Source organism: Neopsephotus bourkii, unplaced genomic scaffold, assembly GCF_033783945.1.
Source record: "Neopsephotus bourkii isolate Nb327-2 ecotype Australia unplaced genomic scaffold, CSIRO-AGI_Nbou_v1 NB_53, whole genome shotgun sequence".
Classification (NCBI taxonomy): Eukaryota; Metazoa; Chordata; class Aves; order Psittaciformes; family Psittacidae; genus Neopsephotus; species Neopsephotus bourkii.
Window position 1 is genome coordinate 15,226,025 of NW_026900570.1, and position 13,606 is coordinate 15,239,630.

A 13,606-nucleotide genomic window follows, 5' to 3' on the forward strand; every position below is an offset into this window, starting at 1 on the left:
CAATGAAAGAAACCACTGAGAGACAAGAGCAGGAGTTGGAGGCACAAATCAAAAATGGAGTTGTGGGTTTTGACAAGCTGGGACATGACCAGAGCACTGATCTCAGAAAGTAGTCATGTGCAAGAGGGACAAAGCGCATTGGAAGGAAAGCTCGAAAAGAATATCAGACAAAACAGAAGGAAACCAGAACAGACGTGATTTGAGACATAAGCAGAAGGGTCGAACATGCCCCCTGCCCCCCCCCCCCCGAAGCCTGCAAATAAGGTTAGAGTGAAATCTCAAGAGGCATATATCAGTAATGATATATGACATTATCTTCCACTAGAAAGTTTTTTCTAAATGACAAAGCCTTCTAAAACTATCCATTCTCTCCCATTTCAAACATTTAATGCTTCAATGAAAATATCACACATTCGCATAATTAAAGATAGTATTTCTCCTTCCCTAAGTACAAGTGATCCTTGCCGCCATTGTACATTAATGCAGAATTTTGACTCTACATACATGCATACACATTTTTGGCAGCCTTTTGTTTATTTTTAGATCCAATAGTCTTATTACACATTTGGTTGCTTATTCACACTTATCCTTGTGGGAAAAGGAAAGACAAGCAACAACAAGAAGATACTTCTACTAACTTCCTGAAATGCATTCATTCATTTGGATATATGTCAAAACATTTCATGCAGTAGACTTGAATCTTTGTCCTTTCACAGAGATTACCTTTTCAGATGATGGCTGAGACAATAAAATACGGTTATTTAATTATGAAAAATAAATGTAAAAATTGGATAAAACAAACTTGTAAATTAATTTAAGAATTACTTATATGCAACTTTGCATTCTTCTCTATGCCTGAAAATTCAGGAGGAAGATACTGCATCATCTACTTATTTATATCCTTCCTCTGAAGTCCCAGAAACACCATTCACATCATCTCACTTAATAGCATTTGTATTTAAATGAGTTGGTAACACCTGAGATGACCTCAAATGACTAACTATAACATGGTGAGATTTGCATTCATTTTCTTGCATGTGATTAAAGACCAGCAGCTTCAACATGTGACATCTTTGTGGATGTTTTGTTGACCTATAACCAGAGCTTTTACTCATATTAATGCAATGAAGAATAGGAAGACCTTCGGGCTACATATAATTAAGAAATTTTTAAGTTTTCTGGAAGCTTTACAAACAATAAAGTAAAGCATCTTTAAAAATCGAACATGTGCCTTTTTCATTCATACCTTTAAGTTTTCTGTCCCTGTTGGTAGACGTATATCTACTTTGACCCATTCCTTCTTAGTCATAATGTTGGTTTCCCACAAGATATGTTCTTCCTGTAAAATGTAGAATAAAATGTCATAAAGCTAATTTTCGTTCCTCTATAAATTACCAAGGCCATTTCCTGAACTCCATCTTTTCTTTTCCTAGCCAAACAACCACATATACAAAGTTCCTATATGTGAGGAACTAGAGCTTCACATATTCATTTGCAGTCTTAGCACTGAGCACCATGAGAGAGAAAAGAAACAAAATATGTTTACTGTGATTAAACATGCAAATAATATAATTATCAGGAGGTGTCTTAGTAGAATTAACTGAATTAATATGTAAATTAAGCCATGTTATTGCTGAATTTAACAATGTGTTTCCATGGTGCTCTCTACATCAATTTTTTTTTCATAAATAACTGCTTATATTGTGTTGTGTTATAATTAGATTCAGTTTTCTTAGAACTGAATTTAGGGTCTGTCAAAATTACCTAACTAACTGTGCTAAAACTCACCCCCCCCCTTTTTTTTAATCTGTAAAGCATGCAGATTAGTACCTAACAATTCCTAGTCATGTTCTGAGTTACATCAATCGCCATTTTCACTCCACCTCCTAAGCATAGTAGTGAGAGTACCAAATGTGGTAATGCTCCCTTTATACAAGCAATCCAAGCCCTTTTGATTTCATAATCCAACAAAAACAGCTCATGCTTATTCTGCTTCTGGTCATGATCCTAACTGGAAGATGCTGAGGCCAGTACAATGAAAAGTTATTATAGGTTACACATGCAAACAGACTTACCATTACAAGTACCAATATTGAGACCTCTTTTAGGATGCTGTGCAAAGTATTGGGTTTACATTTTCCACAAATGATATTACAGAATTAGAAGCAGTTCAGAAAAAAAAGTTGTGAAGCAGGATAATAGAAATGGAAAACCTCTTGTATGCAGAGAAATTAAAAGAATAAAAACTTTTTACCTTACAAGTGATGAATAAAAGGGGATATGTTAGGTGTGTGAAATATTATCAATAGTATAGACAAGGCAAGTTATCTTATTTCCTGTCTTGCAATAAAATAAATATAAATATAAAAATAAAAACTATAATTCTTGATAGTCCAAGAGATGTGAGTGAGCAGAAGAACACTGATAGGATTTGTGATGAGTAGCCAATTATTTTTGCTCTTTTCCTTAACAAGGTTTCAACTGTTACAACATATCAACAAAGCTAAAAGTCTAAATCTCTGTTGAATTTGTTTTCAAAGGTCAGTTTTGGAAAACTGCAACACAGAGCCAAGCACACTTAATTCTGCATAAAACTTGCTTCATTTAGCTAAATAGTACAACTTCAAAGAAAATTTATTACCATTATTAGCCTACAATACCCACACATAAACACAGAAAAAGGTGATGTACTAGGAACCATACTACATGGCAAGTTAAAACCATAGCCTGTGGCTAAGTGTCTGCTTTTAAAAATATTTTAGTTAATGTATTCACAGTATCACAGTATGTTAGAGATTGGAAGGGACCTCAAAAGATCATCTAGTCCAATCCCCCTGCTGGAGCAGGAACACCTAGATAAGGTTACATCAAAGGGGTTATATTCCCCCATATGTACATAAATAAACCCTCCAAACACATTTGTGTACCTTGGGGGAGCACTCTGCATTGGCTGTTTATTTGAGTTGATGCATCTGGATACTACAATTTTGTTCACATTCAATTAACTGCTTACATACCCATCCCCATGACCCTCTTGCTCCCAAATTCATGTTAATAAAAACAGCTTGACACAGTAAATTTGAGTTTTCTGTGCATGTGCCAGTATCCAAACCTTCTAGAGCAGTTTTTTTTACACTGACAGCTGTAAATCATCTCAGATGCAACAACTTTTAAACTGATTATTGTTCCATGCAACAGACATTACCTTCTGATTTCATACAAGTCTAGTAGTAGTATTATTTCCCTTCCTCACAATGTTTTCTCTGTAGTATTCATCCTGCTTATCAGATTCTACTGCCTCTTTACTACAAATGGGTTAACACTTCTAGCACATCCCTTGCGTCACTAGCCTGCTTTAAAAATGTTGAATGTATTGCTTTTCCAGTACTTTCCCTTGAGATTTATTTTGTTGATGCAGGGGAGCAGTTGCTCAAAATACCTTCACTCTATTCACCTTGTGATATATTTACCATCTATGAACAGTTTTTTGTAAAGCTAAAATGCCAAGAATTCTTTCTTTTTCCTGCAGTGGTTTGTCTTGGGGGTTTCTGGGGATATTTTGGGTTTGGGTTTTATTGAGGGATGTTTTGCTGGGGGATTTTTGTTTGTTTGTTGGTTTGCTTTGCTTTTGGGCTCTTTTTTTTTTTTGAGAGATAACGCTACTCAGATTTGAAGGATGGAAGAGAATTGTGATCTCTTCTTATCAAATTCATTTATAAAATACAACTTTTTTTATTATTATTTCTTACATATTTTGAACTGCATTCACCGTTTTGTCCCTGCTTTTCTCATTTCAGAAAATAATTTGGAACAAAAGCTTATTTGTTCCCCCCACAATGATTAATGGGTTACCTTTAACTTCTGCAAAGAAGTGTACTTGCATGCATCTTGCAAGTGCTGCTGAACACTTACAGAAATAGTGTATTAGGATACAAATATGCTTGCACATATAAACATCAGTTGAAATTATATTTTATTATTTAATTTCCATCTGTGTGTAAGCCATACATGATGTAAAGATTAAGAAAATAAAAGGAAGAATTATGAGCCGATTATTTAATGGGGACAATGACCAAGTAATGAATGGCAAATGGTAGAGGGAAGTCAACATTATCTTTCTGTTTCATGTTTTACATAAAACTTTAAAATTTATCAGAAAATCATTAGACAGCTAGTACAGTTAATATTTCATATTCTTAAGATAGGAATATTGCCAAACGCAAATGCAAATACAGGCTGGAATAGAAGAATGATATTACAAATATTTATGAGCCAGAAGTACTGAAACTGGAAGGGAATCAGAAAATTACTACATAAGTAATATCTTACTATCAACAACTCCAGGAACCTAAGGAGAATCTGTGGGATACTAGAGGAAAGGGAGACCGAAGGATATATATTACAGTTAAGTGAAAAATACAGACCATGCAATTATAAACCTGCTGAACAACCTCTAAGACACTGGAACAGATTGCTAATAATAATCTTGAAAGCAGCTAGGGAATTAGGAAGTGACAAATCTACATTAGCTGCATCTGATGAATTTATTATTTTTTTTTAATAATTGTAAGCAAACTTAAAGTAGAAAGTACTTTATAGAGTCTTTAACAATCTCATGGGACATTCTTTAAGCAGATCAAGGAGATTTGGTACAAACAGAATTACTTTAAAATGGGTGCACAAATATGAGTGCAACCTTTTTTAAAAGAGGAAATGTTGATAAAAGACAATTATAACAGGGCTTTGCATAGGTCTGTTCCAAGGCCTGACATAGTTATAGTGCTGACTGTTTGGATAATGGAATGAAAAATAAAATTTAGAAAAATGTGGACAACACAAAACTGGGAGAAATTACAAGCACCCCGAAGGACATCGTTAGAATCTAAATTGATGTCAGTATACAAGAAAAAGTTTCAAACCAATAACACAAAGTTAAAAGATGCATGAATCACAGATAGGAAAGGAAAAAAACAAATGATCAAATGCAGTAGCACTGAATGAAGAGTGACTTTACCAAGCCAGCAATGAAACAGGAAAAGCTGCAGGTTATCATGGACCACAAGTCAACAACAGGTTACTGTTGGTGAAAAAAAAGTCCATTTTCCCTCTCCTTTTTCACACCCAAGAGCAATTTAAACTTCCTGTCTTCCAACTGATGTCTTAATATCTGTATTTGAAAATAGGTTCACTTAATCTTTGACCTATCTGTTGAAAAGGTGAAGAAGTCTAGGGATATATTTGCAACAATTGGGTTGCTTGTCCTCAAAGAACAGGACTGAAACTGTATTTTAAATGTAATCCAGTCTCTGTGTCAGGCCTGTTGGTGGTTGGAGATAGCAAGAGTTATTTGGAGATAAGAAGTTCTGACCAATAAAAATAATAAAGGGGGTACAGAGAATGCATGTTACTGGGCCGTATAACTGAGAGGTTATTTTGAATGGCAGCCTCCAGAAGAGCAGCTCTGTTGTCTGCCAGGGTCAGAAGGGTTTTGGTTTTGAAGCTAGCAGCATAAGCTTATGTTTCTGAATGTTTTTCTTGCAAATTTTGCAGTATGATAATTCATATCAGCTTTAAATAAGTCTACGTGCAATAAATACACTCCAGACTGAAGAAGAAATTTAATAGCTAAAACATCAAAGGGCTAAAAGAAGGTGTGGAAACACAGCTGACTGAACTGATGTAATAACTGCCAAAAAATGTTCTTCTAATGCGTATGTAAGTATCTGTTTTATCAATTGATTCAATTTGTGCTCCCAGTTCTATAGGAATTCAAATGCTGGTCTTCTCATGGTTTTGGCTCACATATTTAGCTCTATTTTCAGGGAAGGAACACTCTTAAATCAGGTCCATTGATGCTACTTTGGTAAACCATTGAGATCAGTATTCCTACTCTGTCTCAAGGTTGCCATGGGTGTCACACCGGGTAATTTATTGGCAAGTACTATAGCACAAATCTCCATGCACTCTGACCAGAGCACTGATTATGTTACAATTCCCTGATAGAGTAATGGGTCATAGAAAAATACAACTATTCCCTTTCATAAATAAAAAAAAATTAAAAAAAAAAAGAAATCAAGAGCCTGGAGTTGTTTTTATGAATAGCTGAAAACACAGTAGGAAAGAAATACGGCATTTCCATTACCTGTTCCCATATTTAAACGCATGGTAGTATTACACTTCAGGCTTGTTTGCATCTTATCTTTGTGCATGAAGTGGACCAGTCTTTTTAAATACTTGTATTGCTGGGTGATAATAATTCAACATCAGCATCAGGATATGAGATCCATTAACTTAATGAGACCGGCTGTATTGTTCTTACTTTCATTATTAAGTAGTGGTACAATAACATCCATATTATACAATACTTTCAAAAGGGAGCATTCTAACAGCAGAAAGTCTCCACAAGGCAAGAGAAGTAAGAAAGATGGAAAAGGTTATCAGTGCTCAACTGACATTTGTGATTCAGTTTGACATGGCCATTTTGTCTACTAATGGGCAGAAAAATAGGAAAATTATTGCTCTAAAACTTGAGTAAAGCAAATCTGGTGGCTAAACAAGAACTTTCCATACGTCCTGAGCCAGCAACTTTCCTTTTTGATTTGTCTCCTTCGGGAAAAGCACTTGTTTTCCCATTTCCAGAATGGGAAGAGGGCTAGAAAAGCTTACTATAGATTTATTTTTTTTTTTTTTTTACCCCTTGAAATTCCCAAATTATTTAATTTCTCTAATAGCTGGGGTTTGTCCTTGAAGTATTATTGCAGAACACTCCTTCATCAAATTAGTTAATAGCTGAGATGGCAAATACCCAGGTTTTATAATTGCATAGATGAATGAAATCATATCAAGTTACTGTTTTAGACAAACTTAACTCTGGGGGCAGGCACAAGCTAGAAGGCATATTTCCTTGTGTTTTGGCTGGTAACACCTGGGCTGCTGTATCTTTATTCTTTGCAAATGCATACATGAGTCTTCTTACCTGATTAGTAAACAGTACTGCCTTGAGAACACTGTTGTCTGCCATGGAGTAATGAAACTGAAAATGGCAATTCTTACTGAAGCAGTGGCACATGGAGTTGTTAAGATAAGCGCTTTTGTATAATGTCTTGCCATTAGCTTCCAACCACTCAGAATGTCCTGAAAAATATTTAACAGAAAAAAAAAAAAAAAGGCAGGTTTTTTTTAGGTAGGGTTTTTGGGTTTGGGGTTTTTTGTTGTTTTTTTTTTTGGGGGGGGGCTTTCGTTCTGGGTTGTTTTTTTTACAAATCTTCCCCCCTCATGCACCCTCCCATTAATCAGTTAAAATAAGGACTGAGTTCACAGTATGCTAGAGATTAGAAGGAACCTCAAAAGATCATCTAGTCCAATCCCCAGTTCTTGCAATTGAACCATGGACCCAACCTGCTAATGATGGAATCTGATTATCATGCTGACTGTGACTTTGATGGTAATGGGAAACACCTACATGACAAGATAGATATGTATCTTCGACTCACAGACAGCCCCAGCAACCAAGAATTGCACCAGCTGGTAGTATCATGAAATCGTTACTTTGCACATTAAAACCTTAAGGAGTCCACATTCAGCCTCGTTACATTTATAACCAGTCAATACCTAACCACAAATATATTTTAAACCAGGTTTGCTTCCTTCTTGCACTATGTTTTACACAAAGTATGCTTGAAAGTGCTTTTTACAGTAATATTTCTGTAGACTTTTCATAAAAAAAAAAAGGGGGGGGCATGGGTAAGTATTTTGCTTTACTGCTACAGGTGGCAGGAGCATCTCCACCATGTAATCAAGGTCTTCACTTCTCAGCCAAACTTTCCTCAATAAAATGCTGAGAACATATTGTCTTTCTATCTGAAGCAGAAAAGCAATTTCTGCTCTTCTTGACCTACTGCCCCTTATAAAAGCATCCCTACAGAGATCTGAAAGAGTACTACAACCTTTCAAGAGTGTCTTTAATTTGTCAGAAATAAAAAGGCTAAATAGTTTTTATCAAGTATCATATCATGTTTTTCTCCCCACACCTGAGCCACTGAATATGTTGCTGCCTTCTGAAGCACCTATTCAATTAATAAACAAGGACTGATTAAAGGTCTTGAGTGTGCTGTTTCTGTGTTCATGTCTCTAAATGCAACTTATCTAATGTGGATGTTGCAGTTTATTTCAAGCTTAATGGAGAAAGTGTCTTTTCATAGAATCATAGAAGAGTTAGGGTTGGAAAGGACCATAAGATCATTAAGTTCCAACCCCCCTGCCATGGGCAGGGACACCTCGCCTCTAAACCATATCACCCAAGGCCTTGTCCAACACGGCCTTGAACACTGCCACTGATGGAGCATTCACAACCTCCCTGGGCAACCTATTCCAGTGCCTCACCACCCTAACAAGAAAGAATTTCTTCCTTATATCCAATCTAAACCTCCCCTGTTTAAGTTTTAACCCATTACTCCTTGTCCTATCGCTACAGTCCCTAATGAAGAGTCCCTCCCCAGCACCCCTGTAGGCCCCCTTCAGATACTGGAAGGCTGCTATGAGGTCTCCAAGCAGCCTTCTTTTCTCCAGGCTGAACAGCCCCAACTTTCCCAGCCTGTCTTCATATGGTAGGTGCGCCAGTCCCCTCATCATCCTCGTAGCCCTCCTCTGGACTTGTTCCAACAGATCCATGTCCTTTTTATGCTGAGGACACCAGAACTGCACACAATACTTCAAGTGAGGTCTCACGAGAGCAGAATAAAGGGGCAGGATCACCTCCTTTGACCTGCTGGTCACACTCCTTTTGATGCAGCCCAGGATATGGTTGGCTTTCTGGGCTGCAAGCCCACACTGCCAGCTCATGTTCATTTTCTCATTGACCAGCACCCCCAAGTCCTTCTCCGCAGGGCTGCTCTGAATCTCTTCTCTGCCCGGCCTGTAGCTGTGTCTGGGATTGCTCTGACCCAGGTGTAGGACCTTGCACTTGGCATGATTAAACTTCATGAGGTTGGCATCAGCCCACCTCACAAGCATGTCAAGGTCCCTCTGGATGGCATTCCTTCCCTCCAGCGTATCAACCGAACCACACAGCTTGGTGTCATCGGCAAACTTACTGAGGGTGCACCCAATTTCACTGCCCGTGTCAGCGACGAAGATGTTGAACAAAATCGGTCCCAAAACCAAACCCTGAGGGACACCACTCGTTACAGGTCTCCAGCTGGACATTGAGCCATTGACTACAACTCTTTGTGTGCGGCCATCCAGCCACTTCTTTATCCACCAAGTGGTCCATTCATCAAATTGATGTCTCTCCAATTTAGAGACAAGGATGTCATGTGGGACAGTGTCAAACACTTTACACAGATCCAGGTAGATGACATCAACTGCTCTACCGCTGTCCATCAGTTCTGTAGCCCCATCATAAAAGGCCACCAAATTGGTCAGGCAGGATTTCCCCTTAGTGAAGCCATGCTGGCTGTCACCAAGCACCTTGTTGATTCTCATGTGCCTTAGCATGCCTTCCAGGAGAATCTGCTCCAAGATTTTGCAAGGCACAGAGGTGAGACTGAGTAATTCCCCGGGTCATCCATTTTCCCCTCCTTGAAAATGGGGGTTATATTTCCCATTTTTTAGTCATCAGGAACTTCACCTGACTGCCATGATTTTTCAAATATGATGGCCAGTGGCTTAGCAACTTCATCCGCCAGCTCCTCCAGGACGCACGGATGGATTTCATCAGGACCCATGGACTTGTGCACATTCAGATTTTTAAGATGGTCTCAAACCAGTTCCTCTCCTACAGTGGGCCCAAGGTCTTCATTCTCACAGTCCCTGCATCTGCCTTCCAAGACTTGGGTGGTGTGGTCAGAGCCTTTGCCAGTGAAGACCGAGGCAAAGAAGTCATTCAGAACCTCAGCCTTCTCCAAATCCTGTGTAGCTAGCTCACCCGAGAGCTTCCTGAGTGGGCCTACATTCTCCCTAATCTGTTTTTTCTTTGCTATGTACCTGTAGAATCCCTTCCTGTTATCCTTAATTTCCCTAGCCAAGTTTAATTCTAACTGGGCCTTAGCTTCCCTAACCTGGTCCCTAGCTTCCCAGACAACATCCCTGTACTCTTCCCAGGCCGCCTGTCTTTGCTTCCACTTTCTATAAAACTCTTTCTGCATTTGAATTTTCCTCAGCAGCTCCTTATCCATCCAAGGGTGTCTCCTGACCCTCCTGCTGCACTTCCTTCTAGTTGGGATGCAACACTCCCGAACTTGTAGCAGGTGATCCTTGAAGACCAACCAAGAGTCTTGAGCCCCCCTGCCCTCTAGGGCTATATCCCATGGAACCTTACTAAGCAGGTTCCTGAAGAGGCCAAAGTCTGCTCTTTTGAAGTCTAGGGCAGTGAGCTTGCTGCACGCTCTTCTCCCTGGCCTGAAGATCTCAAATTCGACCATCTTGTGATCGCTGCATCCAAGGCTGTCCTGCAGTGCCACATTCCCAATAAGCCCTTCCCTGTGTGTGAGCACAAGGTCAAGCATGGCACCTCTCCTTGTCGGTTCCTCTATTACTTGCAGAAGGAAGTTGTCTTCCACACAATCGAGGAACCTCCTGGATTGTTTGTGCCGGGCCGTACCGTCATTCCAACAGATGTCAGGGTGGTTGAAGTCACCCATGAGAACGAGGGCCTGTGAGCGTGAGGCTTTTCCTCTCTGCCCATAGAGTGCTTCATCTGCAGATTCCTTCTGATCAGGCGGTCTGTAACAGATCCCCACAGTAATGTCTCCCATCGCTGTTTTCCCTTTAACCCTGACCCACAAACTCTCTGTTAACTGCTCACCTGTCCCCAGACAGAGCTCGATACTCTCCAGCCTATCCCTAACATAAAGGGTAACTCGCCCTCCGCGCCTGCCAGGCCTGTCTTTTCTAAAGAGTCTGTAAACTTCCATTCCAAAGAAAATATTTTTATAAGGGACCACATTCTTCTCCATTTAATCTTTGTTATGCAATATTTTACAGTTGCAATATGTGGTTATAATTTCATAGAATCATAGAATAGTTAGGGTTGGAAAGAACCTTAAGATCATCTAGTTCCAACCCCCCTGCCATGGGCAGGGACACCTCACACATTCAATTTCATTGGAATTAGGTTTATAATTTCATGCCAAAACTGCTAACATCAATATAAAGAAACATTATAGATTTAAGCCATCATTCTGTTTGACAGAGTTCAACAAGGCATCTACCCTTCTGTGACTACTGCCGTATGCAGAAGAGAAATGTGCATCAACATTAAAATTTACACTGTGGTTCTTTGTCTAGTTTCAGAATTCTTTGTTGCCATTATATAACCAAACTTTTTTTTTTCAGAGAGCCTAACAGTAATTAACACTCTTTTCCCTCTCTCAGTTTAAATTCCTGAATTTTTAAAAGCAGAGCAAAAGGGAGTCAACATGGTTTTCAGACAAGAGAGCAAATGAATAGCACTAGATAAACAAAATTTCTATGAAATATCCAAAATGACAGGGTGTCCACATGGGATACTGGCAGTTCTTCAAGGAGTATGTTTTCTGCAAGTGTTAGGAATGCTTCTGAGATAAATTAGAGTCCTGATTATTAAGAGTAGGCTTCAGAAACTCCTGTCCTAAAAATACTGCGGGACTTATTATTGGGTTTTTTCCCTTCATGTCCATGGCCTGTAAAAGTAAAATCACACCATTTTAACTGGACAGGCAATAAACTATGCTAAAGTAGTTATTTCCCCTCTTCCAGAGGATTTTTTAAAATTTCTAAATCTTAACTGCATTAGGAATGTTTTTACAAAACTCTGTAGCTCTTCTCTAAGGCCTGTAATTCCTTCAGTCCAGTACAATGCATGGCATATTATTGTGTTTATGCTCTGATCTTTCTGATGTCCTTTTCTCTTGAATTTTCACTGCTTGCTTCATTCACTGAAGAGCCAAACTTCCCCATGTTTTTATAAGTAGAACGGTAATCCCAGAAAACCCAAAAAATTCATGGCTCTCTCAAAGCCTGTAAGTACTTTTCTGATTGGCTCCACCTTAATAATTTTCTGACTCACATATTTTGAAACTCCTTCTGCTTTAATCCATGCTTTTTTATTTCACAAACTACACGACTTTGTATCTGTGCTTCTAGTTTTAGAGTAACAACTGAGGCTTCAGTTAAAAGTGAGCCATAGAGTGGGACCTTTCCTTTTCTGGCAAGTTCTCTTCCTCAGCAGAGAGCTGTTCAGTCCCTGAACCAATCCTCTACAACTTTCCCACTCAACCATTCTGAGGAAGAAAAAAGTCAAATCTGAGCTGCCACTATTTTTACTCTTCAAAGGTGAATTTTCATGCACTCAGAAGTCATGGATGGAATGTTGGGTGGGAGAAGACAGATTGGGGAAGGAGAGAAAAAGAGTAATGTAATAGGATCACATAATTAATGATTTGTCTGGGTTTTCATGTTAAAAGAGAGATTTTTATCATTAGTTATCTGAAATTTTGGGTTTAAAAGCATGGTACTTCCTTTGATTTATTTTTGCATCTCATAACCTTTCTTTTTATTATGCAGAGCTTTGGTTTCATTAGTTTCTCATTAAAGAAGTGTTACCCCAGATCTAAGAAACTAGATTAATCCAATTGAAGAATGAATTATGGAAATTATACAGCATGCTGGAAACATCAGTAAAGAAAAGAGCAACAGCAAAATATTTTCTGAACAGTATTGCAGGGGAATATAAAACCTCTGTAAAACTTTTGACACTGGAGAAGTTAGGAAGAAAAGTTATAGAGGAAGTTCCTATAATACAACACTGGAGAAAATCAATAAAAGAACAAAGATCGCCGAGAACAGAAAGTATTTATTAAATTTAAGAATATTAGGAAAAGAGCCTACAAGCAATCCTTTCTTTATAAATATAGCTGTCTAGACCTCAGCTTTATAATTTAGTTTCTTACCTCTCTTCTATTTATAGTAATAAAGGGTTTGATCAAACTCAGAAACTAAACCTTAGTCAAGCTCTATTTGCATTGTAAGTTTGAGCCTCCAAGCATGGCATTTTTGTAGTTTGCATACCATTTATTTATTTTTTATAGTTTTACTTAATATTCAACTTCTTCAGTTATACCTCAACAAATCTGCATGAATAGAAATACTGTTTAGAGATGAGCAATCATAGTTCAGACTTTTCAGTATATTCTATTGTTAATGATTAAATTCCGTGTGGTTTTTTGACAGTTATATCTTCTCACATTATCTTTTTTTCCTTTATGACACAGAAACACGAGGAATGTTCCCAAGCAGTTGTTTGTGTTATACGTTCAGCTTAGTCAGCTAACGGTACGTATTTATACAATACTGCCCAAGCACGAATACAACAGATACTTTAAAACGTGGTCTATTTCAGCAGACATTGCTTGTGACCTGGTCCTGTAAAACCCACTTACAAAATTTCAGTATCTTTCCTGTCGTTTTATGACAATATTGTCATAAAAGGTAAATCTATACTCATTACTAGTCCTTGAGATATGATGTTAAGGTATGGCATTGATACAACACGCTTCAGGGAGACATCAAATGAGAAGTTCCATTTTTGTTAGATATCCCAGTGGAAATAGAAAGGTGATGCATTTGG

General features: G+C 38.2%; 1 protein-coding gene across 1 annotated transcript in view; it reads right to left on the minus strand.

The window, feature by feature from the left end:
- MALRD1 (MAM and LDL receptor class A domain containing 1) overlaps positions 1 to 13,606 on the minus strand; it is a 260,927-nt gene that overhangs the window by 227,536 nt on the left and 19,785 nt on the right. Inside the window, exons 7-8 of the mRNA XM_061352209.1 lie at positions 6,977 to 7,134; positions 1,247 to 1,339 (exon numbers count right to left, since the gene is read on the minus strand). Coding sequence (XP_061208193.1) covers positions 1,247 to 1,339; positions 6,977 to 7,134 — 251 coding nt within the window. The remainder of the gene's footprint in view (positions 1 to 1,246; positions 1,340 to 6,976; positions 7,135 to 13,606) is intronic.